This window comes from Podarcis vaucheri (genome assembly GCF_965113315.1).
Source record: "Podarcis vaucheri genome assembly, chromosome: 13".
Taxonomy (NCBI): Eukaryota; Metazoa; Chordata; class Lepidosauria; order Squamata; family Lacertidae; genus Podarcis; species Podarcis vaucheri.
The window spans coordinates 34,397,155-34,420,830 of NC_138751.1; the positions used below are offsets into that span (position 1 = coordinate 34,397,155).

The 23,676-nt window shown below is 42.5% G+C and overlaps 1 protein-coding gene and 1 long non-coding RNA gene across 8 annotated transcripts in view; one reads left to right on the forward strand and one right to left on the reverse strand.

Moving 5' to 3' along the window:
• SKAP1 (src kinase associated phosphoprotein 1) overlaps positions 1-23,676 on the reverse strand; it is a 339,196-nt gene that overhangs the window by 99,653 nt on the left and 215,867 nt on the right. The window contains exon 1 of one of the 7 annotated variants that reach the window (XM_082197365.1): positions 13,172-13,214. The exons of 5 other annotated variants lie outside the window; for them this stretch is intronic. In XM_082197365.1, coding sequence (XP_082053491.1) covers positions 13,172-13,199 — 28 coding nt within the window. In that variant the 5' untranslated portion in view covers positions 13,200-13,214. Of the gene's footprint in view, positions 1-7,516; positions 7,880-13,171; positions 13,215-23,676 lie in introns of those variants that run through there. One more of the 7 variants, XM_082197366.1, reaches the window with a different exon arrangement.
• LOC309517878 lies at positions 1,567-23,231 on the forward strand. Its single transcript, XR_014213320.1, has 3 exons — positions 1,567-2,813; positions 16,306-16,498; positions 23,200-23,231. It is a non-coding gene; the product is annotated as an uncharacterized lncRNA (long non-coding RNA).

The window sequence follows — 23,676 nt, forward strand, 5'->3', positions numbered from 1 at the left end:
CTTTAGGACCAGTGTTATATGGTCCTGGCAGCCACTCCCAGTCACCAATCTAGCTGCCACATTCTGGATTAATCAATGGTATCAAATGCCGCTGAGAGATCCAGTAGAACTAGGAAGTAGCTTTCACCTTTGTCCCTAGCCTGCCAGAGTTTCTAGCATATAACTAGTTCTATTCAGTGTTAGTTTCACAGGTGTTCAGTCATAAATCTATTCCCCATTTTTTGGTGAGGACATAAAATGTACATTTCTATTTTACACGTTTTGGTATGCACTTTCTCTTAAAATACATATTTTGTACACATTTTCCTCTTAAAATGTACATACTTGTACACTTTTCTATGGGTTTTCTTATAAAATAACATTTAATGAATTTTTGAAACAAAACTGCATCACAAAATTCAAAGAAGTGTGCAGTCTGTTGTTAGCTGCATACTGATCCAACCATAAGTCAGAAACAGCAAATTAGGTTGGTTCTCTTAAACTAAACTAATCTCTACAAGCAGACACATGCACATCCCACATGTGGGAGTATTCACCCTCATTTTCTCCAACACAGATTTATCTCCTGCATTTGCAGTAAAGTGACTACAAATTTGGAAGAAGATACTGGATTTCTCAAAAACAGGGCATATAGTCTCCCAAACTTGGAAGTTTGGAAGGCTTTTCTTTGAATGTTTTTTTCTTTGAAGAAAAAATATTTTAATCAACATAGCCTTTAAATAACTTTTTCTGAAACCAGATGATGATTTGCATTTGTCAAAAACTGGGGATTTTACCCTAAGAAATCTCAAACATCCTCCCAAAACTGCTGTGTGGGTGGGTGTATATATAACATTTTCTCAAAAAAGAGAAGGAAGATTACTTACACAAAGGACAGGTGTGAGATACCTCCGTCATCTCCTACCCATTCTCTCAGCTCTCACAGAACAATTAAGATGAAATCTAGAGAGGAGTTCAGCATGTTTTCAAACCAGCTCTTTGTTTTTAAGGCCTCTCTGTGCCACCTCAAAGGAGAGATGAACCATTAAGCAGCAAATACACACCATAATATCCTATTGCTGTCTGGTTGCCCTAAAGTCTAATGTTTAGGTCTGGAACTCAGACAAATGGCAGCAGGTTTACCTCCCTCAGCACCTTTGGGAAGTGAAGAAAGCAGCCCTTGCCCAGCCATGCCACAATAGTTCTGGAATGTCATGCTCTCTCCCTTCAATTGTGCAAATCGCTATAAGCCCCTATAAACAGAAGGTGCTTTAAAAGTACAGGCTGTTTATGACCTTGCAGATTAAACTGGCCCCATAAACCAACTAACAGATTTATAAAATTGGAAACCAGATGAGGTTTCTGAATGCCATTCAAAGGCAGCTCCACATAGAATATTTGCACTAACTTAATCTCAATGTCACCAGAGCATAAATATTTTTAGCACCATCCTTTTTAAGGAAAGGGCACAGTGGGAGTACCTCCTGACACTGGTAAGAATCACTATTGACCAACACAGCTACCTGGATACCTAAGAGTAATTCTGGATCCAAGAACTCACCACCTAAAGCTCCCAAATATCTCATACGTCTTGTATCAAGTCAGCTTGGAAAAATCATTTTGGAGTTCTTCAGAGTATGACAATGATACAACATCTCAATCTGTACAAAGCAGAACATTGTGTATGTGGTGTTTTTTTAAAGTACAGCATGTTGGGGGTTACTTCCAGTCCCAAAGCTATGGGAGAAAACCAGTTTAACAAATAACCTAGTGTCACCATTAAATTGACTATTCACTCTTGTCCCGATTCCAGATATCCTTGGAATAAGTCATTCCCAATAAAGATTCCTGAAGGATTCCACTGTTAGCTTTCTTTCACTATGAAAGCTGTCCATTCATTATTATTCTTGTTTCTTTATGTCTCAATCAGTTACTGATAAATAAGAGCCCCCATTCTCTTGTCCCATGATCGTTAAGTCAAAAGCTTAACAACTTCTTATTTTATCTATCTTATCTGTTACTTTGTCAATCTGTTAAAAAAAGAGTCCTGCTTGTCACCTGTATTTAACATTATTATTGTGGTATGGCTTGTGGGGGGGGAGTTTCAGGGGTTGTTACTGCTCCTTACTACTGTAACTTTCAACACCTAGAGATTATGGACAAGATAAGGGAATATTTCAAAGAAAAAAACAGCAGGAGGCAGGAGAGAAATGTAATACAATTGTCAGCAAATGGATCACCTCAAATTGATCCTGTATAAAGTTAATTTTATTGCATTGCTCACTGGAGTAAATAAGAAAAGTGTATGAGAAGAAATCAGTCAGAAATATTTTATGTGGACATTTTTGTTAGAAGCTAGTAAGCAGAAATTCAGAAAGTGTGGGCATCAACAGGAAGATAACAACCCAGAGTCAATGCTGTGGGGTGGCAATCAATGGCAGCAAATCATATGGGAAACAGTTATTCAAGTGATGGATTTATTGCCAGAATTTGGTCTTTTGCATTTTTCGGGGCCTGTTCAAATGGAGCATTTACTCTTTTGTTTTAAATGTATATACCACTGTCAAAGCCGGACAGAGTCTCTCACACCATTTCCCAATCAACTTAAAAAATATAAAGTTATTTTCCAGGGCTTTGCTGCACTGATTCAATGAATCTGAGTTTAATCAGTTGAATATCAGCATGCACCAGTTATCTGGTGACCCACATGGCAGGGTCAGGCAGATAATTCAGTCCACAATATTCTGCACCATAGACTCAAACTGGTTTATTCATTCCCTCTCTCCAGGGAACTCTGGAACCTGTAGTTCTTTGGAGAAGACTACAGATCTGTGGTGAGTCTTTCGGATGGGCAGGCAATCAATGTAAATAAGCAAACTATAACAATATATACTTCTAGGATATCACTTCCTGCACTTCTAGTTTTGCAGCTGCATACATAACTGACAACTCAAGAAGTGACAGTACAGTGGTACCTCGGGTTACATACGCTTCAGGTTACCTACGCTTCAGGTTACAGACTCCGCTAACCCAGAAATAGTACCTCGATTAAGAACTTTGCTTCAGGATGAGAACAGAAATTGTGCTCTGGTGGCGCGGCGGCAGCAGGAGGCCCCATTAGCTAAAGTGGTGCTTCAGGTAAAGAACAGTTTCAGGTTAAGAACAGACCTCGGGAATGAATTAAGTACTTAACCTGAGGTACCACTGTACGCACAAATGTCCCAAAAAGGGAGAGCTAAACTGGAATAGTGGCTAACAAACTAAGGTCCCCTCCAGTTGTTCGTTCTATTGAGTGGTCATAGTGATTTGTGTTCAGGTCACACGCAATCCCATTTTCAATACTGTTTTCATTCCCAATTGGTGCATATTCCATAACTTTTTGCTGAAATCCCGTAACTTTTTATACTACCAACCTTCTGGGTTTTTTGTTCCAGTTTAGCTGTGCTACAGCCCCTCCAGACAGCTATAATGCATTGCAGTAATTGGAGAAGCACCGAAGAATATACTAAAGCAGAATAAATCTACCAACAATGCATTCTTCTTGCATCTATACCTCCAGGTAAAGGGCAGTATATAAATTCAATAAATTATTATTATTAATAATAATGATGATGATGATGATGCAGAATTTACTTGCAATAAAACTACCAGTTTGGAGGGACCCACAGGCTTCATTTGTTGCTGTCAAACAGCAGCAAAATGGGAGAGGTGGAATGATTTCCAGGGGAGAAGCAGTAGGTGGGATGCAGTGCTGATCTCTTATTGTGCTCACCACTTTCTCCCTGAGGCTGCAGTCCCCTCCCATGTCCCATCCCCTTCCAGCTAGGCCCATTACTATTATCAAAGCCTGGCTATATTGGTTGCGCCAGGGCAGGATTCAGCACCAGTGGCTGATGTCCAGGGTCCCACACAACAGAATGAGAAGTAAGCCCCCACAAAACAGCCAATTTTGAAGGAAGTGAAGTAAAGCTCCTTTGTGAGAATACTGACTGAAATATAGCAGCATCAGTGCAGAGAAAGGCAACAGGGGGAAATGCTTTGTAGGTAGCAGTGGGTTCAACACATACCCCTACCTGCCCTTCTCTTCTCTGCTGCAAAGGGTAATGGAAATGTGATTGGCTGTCAAAGAAAAAGGTCTGCTGTCATCATGTGAGTTCTGCATTGAGAAATAATGATTTGCCCAATTTTTTTCAGTGGAGCAGACACTTGAATATGGGTTTTTGTTATCCATATCCAACTCTCTCTCTCTCTCTCTCTCTCTCTCTCTCTCTCTCTCTCTCACACACACACACACACACACACACACACACACAGAGAGAGAGAGAGAGAGAGAGAGAGAGAGAGAGATCTGTCCCATCAGATTTCTGCCTGGCAGCAACAAACAGCTCACTGAAGCAGATTAGGAGTTGTTCAGATCTATCCAATGTCTTATTCAAGAAGGCTCGTGAGTGATTAGAGGAAGAATGATACTAGTTTTTTCTGCATTGTTAGTATTTTATGGAGCTGGCTTGATGTTTTATTACTTTCTCATTGCTAATTTTTATTGTGGTTTTATTGTAGTGTTTATGTTTTTATAAGTGGTAAGAAACTTTGAGAGTCCATTTGAGCTGGTGGTGCAGTGTATAATTTTTGCAGTTAAGTAAATAAAGTTATTTTCCCCATAGTTGGGGAAATTATTCGGCACTGTGACAAATTATGATCGACGAGGGGGAGAGCTGTGTTCCCTATCACAATTCATGTCACAGGGAAAGCATAACACAAGCCTTTAGTTTTGTTCAATTACATCCCATATGACAATAGTAGCAATGGCAGCTTTATCAGATTATAAAACCCCAAAATACTGCACTTCAAATGCCAATGTATCTCTACAACAGAAGAGCTATTCCTGAGGGAAAACATCTAGATTCCATGCAAAAATTTCAAAGTGCACAGTTTATAACCTTAAGCAACACACACACTGCCCAGACTTATGAAGACGTGAGGTCAGATAGAACAGGGCTGCAAATAATAAAGGTATCATTGTCACTCAGTCTGATGAAGAAGTAAACTAGTAGTAGGAACAGGTTCCCCGCCCCCAAATCTGATGATATGCACAATAACCTCATACACCAAAACTGTATTTGACATATTTCTTTCAGGATCTCTCTACCAAATTTTGCGCACACAGGCAAAAATCTACTAGTTTATGGAACACTTTTTCTGATATAATGTTAGTATATAGAATGAATGCAACTAGCAATCCATCACAGAACAAGATAGTAAAGGTAAAGGTACCCCTGCCCGTACGGGCCAGTCGTGTCCGACTCTAGGGTTGCGTGCTCATCTCGCTCAAGATGCCGTGAGCCGGCGCCGTCCGAAGACACTTCCGGGTCACGTGGCCAGTGTGTTTAAGCTGCAGTTGGCGAGCCAGCACCAGCACCGCACACGGAAACGCCGTTTACCTTCCCGCTAGAAAGCAGTACCTATTTATCTACTTGCACTTAAGGGTGCTTTCGAACTGCTAGGTGGGCAGGAGCTGGGACCGAACGACGGGAGCTCACCCCGCCGCAGGGATTCGAACCGCCGACCATGCGATCAGCAAGTCCTAGGCACTGAGGTTTTACCCACAGTGCCACCCGCGTCCCTTAGATGCGGAACAAAAACACAACAACATACAGAACAGAACAAGATACAGCCTCCCTGAAATGAATGCAGGACCATTACTGAGTTCTGACACAGGTCCCATGAGAATGTCTTGGTAGGGTGTGTCCAATGAGGGGCACAATGTGAATTTATTTATAATTTAATTGTTTTAAAAAAGAATTTTTACTTTGAAAGCAAGGGGTGAGAAATCAAGAATTCATCAGCAACAACTATAGCAGACTGCCATGTCACTTCTCTGCATTTCTTACCATACCATGACTCTAGCAACCAGGTCTGACAGGCCACAATCTTGTTTACACAAAGTCCATGTCAACTAGCTTAAGAACCATGGAAAAAGTGAAGGCTTTGCTGGCTGGCTTTACCAGTGCCCCATGCAAGGACAACACAGTGGGGGACAGCTTTCAATCCATGACCATTCAGGCCAGGCTCAATGAAGGCTAGCGCTCATCAGCGATTCCCTGGCCAAATGAGTGACCTGTCTCCAACTAGACCAGGGGTCTGCAACCCGCGGCTCCAGAGCCGCATGTGGCTCTTTTACACCTTTGCCGCGGCTCCGGGACGCATACTAGCGAGGGGAGGAGGCGCATTGTGTGCCCCGACACTCCCCACTGTGGCGGGCGCTGTACTGGCTGTGACGTCGCATGGGGGCGGTGCGTGCGTTAGTCACGCACCGTCCCGACGTCACCTTCCCGCCCGCCCGCTACATTGTAAGGGGCATGTACACTGGTCACTGCATTGAAAGGGGGCATGTACGCTGGTCACTGTTTTGAAGGGGAGTGAAGAACGCACACACACAAAAAAGGTAACTTGTTAATTTAACGTTTATTTCTATGAGGAGGAGTAATTCTGAGGGGTCAAACAAAGAAATAATAAAAAAGTGACAAAAAAGTTATTTTTATAATGACGAGTTTTGCGGCTCCCAGTTTTTTCCCCCTTCGGAAACGGGTCCAAGTGGCTCTTTTTGTCTTAAAGGTTGTAGACCCCTGAACTAGACCATCCACAACTACACACAACTTTGGGCACAAGTGACATTGCGCCCTCTAACCTGAGTAACCTCAGATATGCAAAAGCCTTGGGAGCTTTCCATTCTTGAGTTTTCCTAATCACATGGTGTGAGCAGAACACGAACACCTTTTACTGATTTATAACTAGATGTGCTTTATTTTTAAAATTGTACTATTTTCTGCTTGTGCTTGAGAAATTTTGGCGCATGCTTGAAAGTAAAATAACTGTGACACAAAATAAGGGCAAGGAGTGGAGGTGAGATGAAGGCACAGAGGGCACAGGGCATTCGGTGAGAAGGTGGCTGGTTGCCCCTGGCTCTGAAAATTTCCTCCAAGCTGCTAAGATGGTAATTGCAAAACTAAAAAACTGTAAATCTTAATATCTATTTGCACAGCTCATTAGCTAAAGGCCGCAGACTCTACCAAAGAGGAAGGCGGGAAAAATAGAAGAAAGAGGAGCTTTAGTACCAAGAACAGTTCGGAAGTTGCTATGGAAACCAGGCCTTCACAAGAGGCTTAGCAACTCCAGCTTAAAGTCCTGCTCTAAACTGTTTGCCCTGTTGGCATGTCTGCTTATACTGCCAAAAAGGTTAAAACTACATTTGGGGAGGTGGGATCAAAATATTTTTAGATGATCTATATACCTCATTCTCTTGTTTCTTCTCTTCTCCCCCTAAACATAACATTATGTCAGCCGCTCAACCCACTATGCTATCAGGACAGCATGATTTACTATGTTAAAAGGCAAGCCCTATATCACCCCATAATGAAAACATTAAAGTTAATGCGTCATAAGTGAGGAATTTATTACCATTAACTCCAATAAACAGTTATAAAACACCCGTCCTTTCCTGTCCAGAAGACGCAGGACTTCATTAAGCTCAACTTACTTTGCTCAATCTTCACTAGACCGGTCATGTGTGCTTTCGAACTGGTCACCATTTATTGTTAAAGCAGACTAGCTCATTTTCCAGGGGAGTGAGGAAGGCTCAAAGCGCCTCCCCCCTGCCTCCTGTATTCTCCATTCATTTTGTTCCACAGGCAGCTCTGAGCAGACGGATGGGAGAGAAAAGTTCACGCGGCGCGCGTCTCGATGGGCTTATTTAAACACTGCTGAAATATATGCTCGACGAAAGCTGGCTTTGCCTCAACCTGCAGGCCATTACTCAGAGAGGGTTGATGTATAAGTAATAACATATGGGCAAGCTGTGTGGTGACACAGTCGGCGCACTGGCTCATTTCAGGGTGTCTTGTGGTCTAATATTTGCTGCCAGCACCTGCAAGCCCAAGACACAGGAGTCCTTGGGGTCCAGGGATATAGCTCTCAGTCACTGTAGGAGGTCCATGAATGAGAAGACCCATTCTCACACTTCCATCAAGGACTTCTCAGCTCTTGATTGGTCCACACCATGTTCTATTATCATCCCACAGTTTGAGAGCCATATAAAAACACCTAGACACATACTTCAGCTTCTGTCATAAACAATCTGCTGGTTACTTACTACCAAAGTCCATTTTACACCATATCCTTGTTTTCCAATTCAAGTCCAGACAATATGAAATTATGATCAATTGGGAATGCCATACAGGAGGACACATATCCTTAAAAACTCAGATTAAGAACTATACCAAGAAGTACTTGCTAAAACATAATGTATGAAAAGCAACAAAGTGTTATGTAGCACCTTAAATACTAACACATTTGGACGAGAGTCCACTTCATCAGATGCATGAAGTACAATTGTCAGCTAAATGAGGCATATATAGAAGATGTATAAGTTGGAGTTAAATGGCAATTAAATGCAAATAGTACAGTCTGAACAGTCCAATTTGCACAAAACTGGAAAACTGCAAAAGTGTGTGCTGATAATTTCCAATTGCCCAACTGTATTTGTTGGAACACTTCCTGGGCAGAGAATTCAACAACAACAACATGTGCACGTGCAACATACTATGCACTGTAACTTAAGGATGGGAAAGGGAAGATAAGAGTCTGATTCGGGAAGATAAAATAAGAAATACCAAAGACTGTGGCCAACAAGTGTTTCATGCATGATTTGTTGCAGGTAACTTCCAGACTGATGCTTCCCTGCAACAAATCACACCTTCTCCCTGCTGCTATGCAACTGTTCAGCATCTCATCAATGAAGAGAACTCCCAAAACTCAGAATCAGATTCATTCTCTGTGTTGTTTCCTATTAGGGTTATGCTAGCATGAAACACTTGTTGGCCACAGTCTTTGGTATTTCTGATTTTATCTTCCTTTCCCCCATCCTTAAGTTACACAATACAAATAATTCCAGATGATTTTGGTGGAAGTCCAAGGTAATTTAGGCTGAGGAGGTGGGGCAGGGGAAAAGTCAAAAGCTACCACAACCAATGTGCCATTTTTCAAGTGGAAACAATAGTAACATGGAGATATATAGGTGTCATCCGGCCCATAGGAGGTGGGGGCTCTGCTCCTTTAACCTCCAGTCATGTCACTCAGGTGACTTCTGCCATTTGAGATATTTTGACTCTACCTTGCCCAAGGGATAAGCCAGAGTACTGAAGAGAGGATGAAGGATGCCTGCATCTGACCTCACCTCTGCATTGTCTCATGACCAGAGACATAAATCAGACATTTACCCCTCTCTCCACAGACCTGAGTGTCAATATTTGTGAGAAGGTGGAAAATATTAAAAGATTTTGCCAACAGATTTCCCTCCTCTCCTTCCTCTTTTTTAGTAGTTTTCTCTCTCCTTTAACTGTAGAGCTACATTTTACATAAAATATAGTTCTTCCCCAACACCTCCATTTGTGCATAAAATGTACAAGACAAGAAGTCCAACAACCTGCTTCTACTTTGGAGAATTTTAGAGCCATTGAGCTGGAAACACTGCTTCCTTTCTGAAATATGAGCAGTGCTGGGGCGCAAGTCTGATGGGAATTCACACCCTCTGACCTGGAAGACATTTCCTCTAATGACACATCTGTTTGGGGCTAGTTGATGTTACTCACTAAAGATGGAAAGGAACTTCATATAATCCAGAGCCGAGTGCTGTCACTGAAAACAGGTGCCGGGACTGAGCCCTGGTGAGCGAGCCAGGGCTCAGATTAAGTCCTAGCTAACTGCTGACCTCCTTGTAAGTGCTCAAATCCTTTGCAAGTTTGAGAGGATGAACAGGCACAAATCCATTGTGGGACTTCTTTTTCCTGTGGTGGCTGGTAGCCCCTGGACCGGGTAAGGAAGTGTGACTAAGGAGGTGGCTGAGCTATTACACCCCAGCTAGTATGGCCAATAAACAGGAATTATTGGAGCTGTAGTTCAACTACATTAGCCACCTCTGTTTTGAAGTCTGATTGGTTTCAGTAGAATTAGGTGCACAGCAATCTTTATAATCATAATCATAATAATTTATTATTTATAGCCCACCCATCTGGCTGGGTTTCCCCAGCCACTCTGAGCAGCTCCCAACCGAATATTAAAAACACAATACAGCATTAAACATTAAAAACTTCCCTAAACAGAGCTGCCTTCAAATGTCTTTAAAAAGTAAAATAGTTGCTTATTGCCTTGACATCTGATGGGAGGGCGTTCCACAGGGCAGGCGCCACGACCGAGAAGGCCCTCTGTCTGGTTCCCTGTAACCTCACTTCTCGCAGTGAGGGAACCACCAGAAGGCCCTCGGAGCTGGACCTCAGTGTCCGGGCTGAATGATGGGGGTGGAGACGCTCCTTCAGGAATACAGGACCGAGGCCTTTTAGGGCTTTAAAGGTCAGCACGAACATTTTGAATTGTGCTCAGAAACGTACTAAGTTATGACAGCATTGTTTCCTTCTTCTTTTTTTTTACTTCAAATGTTATACTCAGTCCTATCCCACTTATTCTCAAGTCTCATTGAACTCTTCTGAGAAGACATGTATAGAGATGCACAAGACAGGTCAATGTCCAGAAGAACGTATACTAAAATAGGCAAAACAGAAGAAAAAAGAAGAAAAGGGGCTCTAAATATTATACTCACTTACGTGCGGGTAAATCCCACTTAATAGGATTACTTCACATGAGACTTGTACAGAATTGCATGGTTAATATTAAATCCTTTTTCAAGCCTGGCCCAATCATTGTGTCTCAACCTAATATACCCCACAGGGTTGTTGTGAGGATAAAATGGGAGAACTTCCTGTATTGCTGCCCTGAATTCCTTGTGGGAAGGGCAACATATGAATCTGATAAGCTATGTTTTTGAGGGTCCATTATGGGATAGGAACTGGGCTCTAATCTTTGTACAGCCATGAGGCTGATGAGACAGGCATTATTTGGTCAGGCATTATATCTCCATCTAGTCTACTTCAAATGGTTGGTGGTGGTGTTGTTGTTGCTGCTGCTGCTGCTGTTGTGAGGAACTGTCCAAAGCTCCTTGTAACTAAGGTGGAATTTAATGCAAGAATAGAGCCATCAAGTTGTGTAAAATGCAACATTTTCATTACTGTGGACTAAAAATAGTAAATCTTGGGAAGGAATCCTTACACAATGCTTTTAAAAAATTAGCATATTTATATTCTTCCAGGAAGAGGTAGACAATACTCTTTAAATAAACATCGGAGTGTGTGCAAAAGAAAACAGGAAGGAGATGAGGAAGGGATAAAAGAATGTTAGGCTAAACGTAGGTTCTTCCTCTTAAAAAACTTGGTCCTGATTTTTCTTAACCCTCACCAAGCAGTTCTTTACAGTTAAGGCTGCAATCCTAATGTAACTAACCTAGGAGCAAGCCCCTTGAATTCAATAGCACCTACCCTATGTCTGACATTGCAATTTACTTTAAACTTTTGTTAATGCCGTATTTTAAATTGTTGTACGCTATGGAAAAAAACCTCTTCTCTTCCAAAAGCCTGGAGACAGAGGTACATCTTCACCCTCACTTCCCTCCTGAAAGTGTGTATCACTGAAGAAAGACAGATCTCATTGAAGAGACTGTTCCAGAGTTTTGGAACTGCCAGTGAATAAACCCTACTTTGGCCCCCATCATGTTAATCTTGTCTCTCGTTGGGACTACCAGGATGGCCTCATAGGTTGATCTTAAAGCAGTGGTTCCCAAATAGCTAAATACTGTGGACCCCCCACCTTTTGAAAATTTTGATATCTCTCTTTCTAGTTTTTGTGATGTCAGTGGTGACATGGACCCCCAGGTGGGTTATGCGGATCACCAGTTGGGAACCACTGCCTTAAAGTGTCTCTCTAAAGTTGTTGTTTTCAAGTCCATTAACATGCTAATGATTTCACTCATTAGAGCTGAAGATGGTGAAAGTTTCTGGCTGATGTGATCATATAAAGAGATCTGGAGTTGAGCTATGCTTCAGGAAAAGAGAAAGTGCATTTTAAATACGCACTTCCTAGGAGAAGGGTCATAGCTCAGTGGTAGAGAATCTGCTTTGCATACAGTAGGTCCAGGTTCAATCCCTGGCATCTTCAGGTAGGACTGGGAATGCCACCAGTCTGGAACCTTGGAAACCCACGGCCAGTCAGAGTAGAAAACATTGAGCTAAATGGATCAATGGTCTGACCTAGGATAAGGCAGCTTCCTATGTTCATTTGGTACTTCCAGCCTCATCCTTTTACCGTGATAGCTTGGTCATGTGACTAAGTCATCTACTGGTTTTGCACTTGGCTTCACCCTTGACCCCATGTTAACCATGATATTATTTCTCAACCTACTTTCAAAAACCTTGTGATGGTACAGTAAAGAAATGTAACAATAGTGAGCATGTATATAGAGCTTACAGTGATCAAACTTCTGTACATATAATATGTTGTTGTGATCTTTATAATAAACACCTAAGGTAGATTGATATTATTATCCTCATATTATAGATGGAAGGCTGAGGTCAAGAGCCTAGGCTAATGGCCATACTAGATGTGATCTGGTGCACAACTGTTTTAAAAAACAAGGTTAGTCAGTAGGGGAGTAAAATGGATCAGGGCCATGGTGTGAAGTGGGGAGGGGTGTTACTCCTTTGTCCCAACCATGGTCATGACTGGAATAGCACTCCTCCATGCCTGCTATTCGCAATGGGAGGAAGACTCCCATTGGAGTCATGCCTAGTGCTTGTGTGGATAGCATCTTATTGTAGTTGAAACTCTCATTTGCCCACCACAGTGGTGGGTCTTTGTAAGAGCATGAGATCCACCAGCTGGGATGACAGGAAGCTTGAAGGGTGTTGTGTGTGTTTTTTAAAGCAATATTTCACTATACTTTCCTTTCTACACCTGCCTCTTTCTTGGGCTTTGTAGAGTCTGGCATAAAGCCACACCACAGCTGTGAAGTTAGGAAGCCTTCTTGTGAATCATATCCCACTCTAGCAAAGGAAGAAGGAGCAGTAATCTTTGTGTGGGAGAGAAGGGGAGGAGGTTACTAAAAGCTCCTGGTGTTGGGCGATATGTGGCTATTAGATAAAAGTGCTTTCCATTAGCAGAGAGTGAGAGTTTTGCTAAGTGCAGTTTATCTGTTAAGGACAGAATCATAACAAACCCTTTGCAGATAAATGAAGTAACTATTTCTGCTCACCTCCCTGCTGCTCCACGATCCATGGCATCCTCTTGGAATTATGGAACAAAGAAGAGGAAGGGGGGAGCAGCATCTTGAATCGCAAAATAGAAATTTCTAAGAGGATCTATTGAATAATAGAAATTCTATAATAGAAATTCTATTGATAAGACATCCAATATTCTTCTAGAACTATTTATAAAAACATTTATTTATAATAATGAAGATGACTATGATAAGAACCAGGCATGCAATCACATTAATTCAATTCTTGCTCTGTCAGAATCTTGGAACCCTTTATGAATGACAAGCTCAGTTCTAACTGTTGATGGGGTGCTGTTTCAGAACAAGCCTTAATCACAAAATTCTAGTCAACTAATAATTGGCATCTGTCCATCTCAAGAGACCATGCAGGAGTGAGCCTTTGGGAGTAAAGTCAAATGTTGAAAGGTTACAGTACCTGCTGTGGCTGTAGAGACTGATACAGGAGAGACATGTTTTGTTACAGCTGGGACAGATGAAGGCGTCTTGTTGTGCTGCTGCAGATGCATCATGGCATTTCTAGTCAACTAAGTAGAGGTCATCCATAAAATTCAAATGACTTGATTTTGTGAAGCAGTTTTCTAACTCTAAAATAAGATTAAGGGTACAATCCTATGGTCTCTGGCATGCCATCCTATGACCACGAAGAATATTGTGGAACACCTTCTCAACAGGAGGAGTAGGAGATCCATCTTTAGAAGTCCCCACCCCAGGCAGAGTGGGAAAAAGGTACCATTACTGGTGCCTCCCTGTCGTTGAAGCTCTGGAAATTGAGAGGGCAGAAAGGGAAAATGCAGTGGAGGTTTTGTATCCACTAGATCCAAAGCCCTTCTCTTCTCAGAAGCATGTCCTCAGAATGGGGGTAGGAGAGCACATCAGCCCTGGGACTAGAATACTGAGAAGAAAAAAATCCTCTCTTCATCTTCCACTCAGCTGGTGAGAGCCTGGTAGGGCTTAGGATTTGATGCTTCACCTTCCCCACCAACTCTCTCTCTCAACATGGCAATATGTTGTGTGTGCTCGTATGTGTATTTGGTGGGCATGATTTAGCAAAAAACTTAGGGGATCTGTGGGGCTTGCAGATTTCATTAAGGACCCCTCCAGCCACTTTTCCCATCTTGTGAGCACTGCTAGCATCCAGTTGACAGACCTGGACCTGAATTGGTCATTTATAAGTACAGTGGTACCTCAGGTTAAGTACTTAATTCGTTCCGGAGGTCCGTACTTAACCTGAAATTGTTCTTAACCTGAAGCACCACTGTAGCTAATGGGGCCTCCTGCTGCTGCCACCCTGCCAGAGCCTGATTTCTGTTCTCATCTTGAAGCAAAGTTCTTAACCTGAAGCACTATTTCTGGGTTAGCGGAGTCTGTAACCTGAAGCATATGTAACCTGAAGCGTATGTAACCAGAGGTACCACTGTACATGAAATCAGCCCTGAATGCTCACTGGAAGGACAGATCCTGAAGTTGAGGCGCCAGTACTTTGGCTACCTCATGAGAAGAGAAGACTCCCTGGAAAAGACCCTGATGTTGGGAAAGATTGAGGGCACAAGGAGAAGGGGACGACAGAGGACGAGATGGTTGGACAGTATTCTCGAAGCTACCAGCATGAGTTTGACCAAACTGCGGGAGGCAGTGGAAGACAGGAGAGCCTGGTGTGCTCTGGTCCATGGGGTCACGAAGAGTCGGACACAACTAAACGACTAAACAAGTACATGAGAATTCAGGATTGTTGCAGAGCAAGAGCTAAATTTGATGGCTGCTGTTGGATTTGTCTTGGTATTATAAACGTACAAATGTATCAACAATTCTAGAAGAATACTGTACCATCTTCATTTCATCCCTGTTTTGAAGGTTGATATCATTCCCAGCCTTGATTTCTCGGATCATGACCCAGACTGCTCAATGACTGAAGAGTTGGAGGAGAAAGCAGGGTCCCCCCATCACAAGCCCTGAAATTCCAGGAGGAACCTTGTATGGAGTGCTTCCAGAGTATTCTCTTGACTGGCCCTTGGGGTGGGTTCAAGTCCAATTTCCAGCCTGGTTTTGGGGATTTGTGTATTGTCCTTGAATCCAGGGATTTGATTTGAACCAGAAGTCACATTTCCCACACCTCAACATCAATGTTTAGCCAAACTAAATGAGAGCTGAAGTCATCCTCAAGAGCAGTGTACTTCCTTGTGAATACCCTATTCATGAAAAATGCATACCTGGAAGGGGGAAAGATACATAACTTCTAGGCTTCTGCCCCTGTATAACTCAAACCTGAGAAATCAAGTATTGTCTGAAAACGGCTTTAGAATTATAGCCAAGCACTGACAAGTAGCTGTGCTTTGTGTGTTTCTATGATACTATCAAAAAATAAAACTGGGAGGCTCAAACTGTTACATATACCTTTTGTTTGTATATTGTCTCTGTTATCCTTCAAATGTTACAGCAAAGGCACAACCCAGACCCTGAGATTTTTCTTTCAAAGAACCATGTCATGTGCATGGGATGAAATGCTCTCATTGGGGACCCTAATTCTGACCATAGCAGGAGGCAGAAGGTTAAAGCACCACATACCATTGTTCCTAACTGGCTGAACCTGCATATCTCCATGCTGGCTCTTTTGAGAGAAAAAAAGACATGCACTTAAGGAGGGCAAACCAAGAGATTCATGTCATGTGTTGTTTGGTCCTCACCTATGGATCTACTTGTTAGTTCTTGCTATAAAGCTGGGAGGCAGTCTTCCACGGGCACTGAAAACGAATCTATCATTCTAAGACCTGGACAATGCTGACTCTCACAGCTAAGAAATGCCCAGTGCCCAGAGTAGGGAGCAAGTTTCCAGCTGGCCCATGAATAGCAGAAGACGCAGCCAACCTGATTCAAATTCTTCTGAAACTTTTCATTGACAGCCAAAGCTAAGAGAGTGAGCTTTGAAACAGGAGGTCTCCGCATCCTAGCTCTGCCATGGCCGCACTAAATGGCAACTACAATTTCACAGCCTCTAAACCAGCTGCAAAATGGAGAAAATACTACTTGTTGTAAGGATTACGGATGTAATGTATGTCAAGCACTTTGACTACTCAAAAAGTGTTGTATTAATTGCTTATTTTCATCCTCCTCAGATGGCTGCAAGCAAACCCCCTTTTCTTATCTTTTTGCTGACAAGGACATCATTCATCATGGTATTTCTAAAGGATTATCAAGAGACTCACAGCCTGCTTACATGACTCTGGAGAAAAAGTGTACCGCTTATCTTCCAGTGAACAAAAAAAAGGCAGCAGGGCTTGAGGAAAGGGCAGCCAACACCTGCAGGAGGTGTGTCTTTTGCCAGCTCTCATTTCTATCCCCCAACACTTCTGTCTGAACCATTTCTGCCTCTTCTGGGTGAGTAGATCGGGGAGGGGAGAGAGAGAGACAAAAAGTCACACATGATGGATTTGACCACCTTAATTAATGTAAACAAGGCAAAGTGGAACATCAAATAATGTCTTCAGCTGCTTGAAAGACAAGAGGAGTGGTGAAGGCAACACTGAATGAAAAAAGGAGGGCTTTTGATGTGTGGGCCAGCAGGTCCCCAGTTTGTAAATAAAGATGGCCTCGTATCGCAGCTTATCCAAATATTTTCATTTACCATTACAAGCTGAGAGAAAAGGTTGATGGGCTTGGACTCTTCAACTTTCAGCCTTCACCCTGCAGCCCTCAAGGGAGGAGAGAAGGGAAACAGAGGAGAGAGACAGTGATGCACACAGGTTGCTCCGGTTCCCCATTTGAACATTGTAATTGCTTCATATATAACCATTTCAACATGGCTGCCCAAGAGCATAAATTGCCCAGAGTATTTCCCAGTTTAGCATAGGTTCTGGCCCTTCAGCAGCCAAGTCTCTTGTCATTCTTCTTCCTCTTCTTTGGCAATCACTCGTAGCCGAGTAAGATTGTCTTCCATAAACACGGTTTTAACAATGAGTCCGTAAGTGACTGTGGAGGCCAATTCTGGATCCACACGTCCTTCTACAGTGGGGACATTGGTTTCCAGGCGGGAGTTGATCACAGTGTGGATTTGCCAAGCGTGCCTTCCTCTTAGCAAGTTTCTCCCTTGCGTTTCTCTCTTGTCACAGCATCCCCTGGGCCTGGTATGGCAAAGGCTGAAAGAGTCCAAGCCTGTCAACCCTTCTGACTGCTGTTAAAGAGGACTGCTTTAAATAAGGCATGTTGTCCAAATCTGCTCACCTAAAAGCTAATGGGAGCTGTGGGGGGCGGTGACACATCTTAAATAGGCTGCTAACTAAGGAAGATTGCTGCCACACAATTTGGCCACGAGCCAAGCCAGTTACAAAACTGCAAGAACCATCATACTCATGCACGCTCCACGTTCTCCCTGCTGATCAGAATTAAGGATACCAGCCAAAGGGCAAGGCATTATACAGCAGTCTATGATAAACTTTGACAATACTTCTCCTGAGGTAGTTAATAAATTATGTTACCTTGGATCCATGGTGACTGACAATTTATCACTTAATTTGTCACTTGCGTCAGGAAAGAAACTATCACTTTAGGCAGATTTACAAAGTGGGCCTGAAATAATACTAAACTAACCATCAGAACAAAGATACTGACCTAACAGTCCTGTATCTGTGGCACCTTGCTTATATATGGCAGCATGCCCCAGACCACCATTGGTTGCCAAGAGAAGGAAACATCTTCCATCTTGGCTGTTTATGTTATGACATAAACAGCCAAGCTGTTGGCATTTCCTGCCAAGATAAGATCACCAGTGCAGACAGCCTCACCAACGTTAACCTGCCAAATACTCATTTTCTCTTCAGAAACTGGCTGTGTTTGGTCTGGGAACCTGCATCGCTTGCAACAAGAAAAGGAGGTTCCCCCATTGTCTTGATAGAAATAATATTGCAAATATGATCTCAGAGGCCTTGAGACAAATATCAAATTGTAGAAACGTCTTACAAATAACAGGAACACTGTGTGTCACAGGCTCTGGTTGGCACACAAAAGCTGTGACATGAAATGACTCCTACCGCATGAGAACAAGGGCAGATATATGAAGAAGAGTGGCAGTCATGATTAACTCGCTGAGGGTTAATTGTGACAGGTCCTCCTAATCTAGATTGGCCTTTTTGCTTCAGCTACCAAAAGAAATGTATTCTGATGTAATCCAAGTCATTCAGAATAATATTTCAAATATTGTCTTCCCAAGGTAGATGGGTGCCAACAACATGCCACAGAACTTATAGGCAAGTAATGTCTTGGCAAGGAGTAAAATGTGTCTCCTCTGTAACACCTACCATGCTCTTAGCACTAAATCAATCAATACAGAATTGGTAGCTTCTTTACTAATGTTGAATTCTCATGCTTTGATTGAATCTCTTTCAGGAGAATTGGGTTGGGGTGTGTGTATGTGTGTTTCATTCTCTCTCTCTCTCTCTCTTTATGCTTTTCCAGTTTTCTGATTACACATCAACTTTTCCTATCATACAATGTTTCTGTGCAGACTTCCTAACCCAACACTCTGAGGCATTCTAGATAAACTTTGTTCTTGCTGTATATCAATTACTTTGTCCACCCTATTTTTCCTCTTGCATTCATTCGTTGCAATTAGCTGTTGCTCATCAAGTTACCCCTACTTGAAAACTGATTTTTAGTATCATATATTTTTAAATACACCCCAAAGCATTCCCACTAGTCCCTCGTTTGTCTGTCATTCTGGTTCCTTATTTTGGCTGTCAAGTTTGTTAATCCTGCAAAAAGTTCATGCAGCCATTGCTCTTTTGTAGGAATCAGGTTGATTTTTAATGGTTCCAGCAAGGCTGGCACTGGGTGGATTTCCTCTGGGTTTTAATTACGTTGTGATCTTATTGCCATGCTAATTTTGCATTTATTTTTGCTACTGCCAAGATTCTTAAAGAGTAGAATTCAGTTTGACTATAGAGGTCCTTTCACCTCAAATATTATTCTGAATATGGCTAGCCTTAACGAAATCCATGCGCTTTAGAAAAATGCTTGGGTTTGACCAATTCTTCAGGGGAAGGGAGTTCCAGAAACGTTAATCCTGAAGGTAGGTAGGAGTAAATGCTACATTTCTTTTCTCTTTTTTGCCCAGAAGATGTACTCGAATTCAATTAGAGCCAAAGGGGGAGAGCTGTTGTATCATAAATATCCTGCGCCTTCCCAACCTGACACCAGGGCTGCGTTTCAGGTCTTTAAAAACACATCTGTAGGAAATCAAGTACTTCCATTGGCTCCTTTGGCATATTTACGGTTGTTGGGAAGGGGCTCCCGGGCAAAACCTGACTGACTTATAAGGAGACTAGCACAAGGTCAGTACATGGATGGACAAAGGTACAATCTCTCTCTCTCTCATTTCCCTTGCTCTGGTCTAGTTCTTGTTGAATGGACGGGACCATTTCAGGCTGTAGCTTGGGGATCACATGACAAAATGTTTCCGGGGGGCGGGGGGGGGGCTTTCCTACCCATAGAAAACTAGCATGCTAGGAAGAAGGGCAAGTAAGAAACCCTCTTTCTAGCATCCTAGTTTTTTTCTAATGGAATAGACTTCAATTATATGAACCTCCATCTGCAGTCTGAAGTGGGACACCTAAGACACACTGGCAAGAAACACTGGTGTATCCAATCAGCTCATGGTGCTGTTGGAAGTTAAGGGCACTGCCTCACTAAGGCCTCGCTAGTCTGCTCAAAGCAGCCTTCATTGCCAGGAGCCTCTCAATGGATTGAAAATGAGGCAATCCCAGAGCTGAAGGATGCAGTTCCAAAGTGTTGCCACAGGGAAGCACTATAAGATTAGGATAGTTCCCTTCCCTCTGCTCCTGGAAGGTACCAAAATATCTAAGGCAATATCTTGTGTCAGATCAGTTTCTGTTGGTGTAAGAAAAGTTCCACAGAAATCTTTTATAAAATCAATGGCAGTGGAAAATCTCTAAAATGAGAAGTACTAAGGCTGAGTCTTGACAGATGTCATGCATTTTGTAATGGGAGATCCCTTACCACTAACTAATCACAGCCAGTCTCTATGTGCCTCAGACTGGAGCTTTCATTTTGGATGTGTTTGAAAAAATCTCAGTAATGTGGAGTATGGGTCTTATCCAGACTACAGTTTTATGGTGGATGTATGAAGCAACATGTTGTTGGTGCATTAATACATTAATAGTGTATCTGAAATAAATTTATACTGGACCGTTGACACACCATCCCACAGTATCAGTTGTTCTACAGGGCTTCCCCAATGCTCCTGCATTATTTCATCCACACTTTAACTCCACCTTTGAACTCAACCTATTCCACTGCCTGTATTCCTGCCACTCCCAGCTTCTCCCCCATCCCCCTCAAGAACAAGGCACTAGTAAGCTGTGCTCTGCTGCCATATTGTTACACACCACTCCAAGCTCCAAGTGGTGCAAGATTCTAGGGATTTCATGCACTTACCTAGGACTCATGTTTCCTTTTGGAAATAAGGCACAGTGGAGACTCTGGTGTCTTTATGATATATGGCTTATTTGCACATGTATACAACCCAAGCCTATGATGGAGGGGTTCACAGCATTAACACCTCAAAAGAGTCATGTTTCTCCCGTAGCTGCAGTCTTAGATTTAGACAGAAATCAAATATCATGCTCTGACTCTTTCTGCAGCTTGTTGCTTTTCTTCTGGTTCACATCTCACTCCTCTTTCAACTCTAAACTACGGCTTTGTCCTTCTAGCTATCTAAGAGTTGAATGGGGGCTCCGTTCATTTGCCAGCAGGTTCAGAGCCTCCTTTCCTTTCTTCTCTTAGTGGCCCACCCCCCAGGCAATCACCTCATGAGGAAGCAAGTCTGCCTTATATATTGTCAGGAACTGGGCAGATGAGGAGGAGTGGTGGAGACCACCATCCCAAGAGCCTTCCAGAGAGAAGGAAGGGGGAGAGAGTATGGACCTGGAATCATGGTGGTTTGAGACGGGACACACCCCAGAAGAAGAAAGGAGCTGGGAAATAATGGGTGATGAAGAACAGGAGCAAGATAGCAGGTGCACCAGCCCTGAACAGAGACAGGAGTCAGATGTGTTAGAAACAGTTCTGAACAAAGTGATATGCTGTCTCTGGAGAGTATGTTAGAGCCACCTCCTTCCACTAGGACCAGACATGGCCTTCGGGTCTCAGAGCAGAAAGCCAAACGGAGACAGAGGGATTCCCTTAGCAGCCACTGTAGGCAGCAAGAGGGGTCTGAGGGTTAAGAAGTAACTGCCAGGGGGTTGGAGCGGCACTCTGAGCAACTTTGGCTCAAGCTTGAGGGTGCACATTTCATGTTTCCCTGTGTTTCTGTGGATTAAAATAAAAGAACCGAAAGAAGCTCTCTGCATCTCTGATTTCACTAGGCAGTTAGCCAGCAAGCTGTTGACAGCACCCCTGACATATATTAACACTTGCTGGATCCAGGGGTTCAGTAAACTAGCCTGGTTTGATTAGCTCTTAACAGTTGCTGGATCCAGGGACCAGAAGGCTTGATTAGATTTTAGCACTTCCCGAATCCAGGGATTAAAAGAGTCTGGCTTCCACAAGCTCATAACACTGTTTTCATTTGTACAGTTGTTACTTTTTATATTTAGGCTGCAATTGCTTGGTGAAACCATGCTTATACAGGAATGCCAGTATATGACATCAACAAGAAGTATGTGCAAAGGCAAAACAGTACAGGCTACTCCTCTGTGTGTAAACTATTTGCACCATGGCATTATGCCACCATATTTTCATTTTTACACTTCTAATGATTTTTATGTTCAGGCTGTGATTGCTGCATTAAACCTTTGCTCACTTCCACACAAAAACCCACAAGGATGGTGATACCATCAACATGAAGTATGAGGGACTGGCTACATCACAAAGAAGTGAATTTAATTTGGCACATTTCCAAGGCACCTTAGCACTATAATGCAACAGAGGAGGACCCCCCCCCCCCAATCAGAACATTAGTAGTGCAAAAAGCTGCAGGGTTTCAGCAGGAAACTACAGCCCATGCACCGACTATTCATGAAGCATTACAACCACCCGGATAATTTTGTGGGTGCAAATAGTATTGAACATGGGGTCACGTATAACTACCCCAATACCATCAAGAACACAGGTTATAATGAATTAACAATAAAAAGGACATCTGAAGGGGCTCATGGTTGTGTATACAGAGATCACTCTTAACATTTTAAATTAATGTAGCCCACACAATACAAACATTGAGTACTAGTCAATCCAACAGAACAGGCTTACAGCAAGTACGTGGTACTACTCTATTGATCAGTCAAAACCAGAAATCCTGACTCCTAGTATTTATTCCAGCTTTGGTAAATTCAGCTGTAGGAACTGATTTGCATAACTCCATTCCTTCCTATGTATAAAGAAGGCTCTGTGGTGTGAATATTCAGACAAATAGAACTCACTGGGTGAGATTCTTGTCTGATAATAGGGGTGCTAGCAGTATTCATTCTTTGCAAATTCCATTATAAAGTGGCTTGATCTAAAACTCTCAGATGAATTATCCTTCCTCCCTTCCTATGTTGCACTTCTCCCAAGTTTCTGATGTAGTTCTTGTCTCAAAACAAGATCAAAATGCATATTTTTGGATAGAATCAGGTTTATAAATGTGTATTTTGACAGAAAATATGTTTAAAATTATGTATTTGAATATCGAAAAGCATATTTTGGTGCTAATTTAAAAACAAAAAAACATGAACAGGATAGAATAAAAATATTCAAAACAGACACGGAGCAGAAATAGAATGATCCATTCATTTGAGGTTCTTAGGGAAATCTCAAGTCCCTGGGAAGACACTTGTGTCCCTTTCCTCAAGGAGATTGTTGTAGCACTTTTCAAACCAAATTCTACACACTAATGCCAGAATCATTTGTTAAATCAGGGAGTTTCCAGCAGAATGAAATGCTACGGAGTTCTCAATAACCTATAAAATATAAAAACCCTTTCAGGGCTTAATCCCAAAACTTATTTTCAATTCCAGGACTTGGCCATTGAACACATGGAGTTCTAATACCTCTCCTGGTATGCCCCACAGAGAAACCTACGGTTTGCAAATAATAACATCCTCAAGGTCCCAGGCCTCAGAGAGATTAGGCTGGCCTCAACTAGAGCCAGGGCCTTCTCGGCTGCGGCTCCAACCTGGTGGAATGCTCTGTCACAAGAGACTAGGGCCCTGCGGGACCTGACATCTTTCCGCAGGGCCTGCAAGACAGAGTTGTTCCGCCAGGCCTTTGGTCAGGGCGCAGCCTGACTCCCTCCTCTGGCAACCTGCACAGAATTTTGCTTAATCGGTTGCCATCAATTTGATTTTAACTAATTTTTATAATGAAATATTTTTAGAATGTATGATTATTTGATTGTTTATTTGATTGTTGTTAGCCGCCCTGAGCCCGGCTCAGCTGGCGGGATATAAATAAAATTTATTATTATTATTGACAGCCCCGTGGAGCATGTGAGG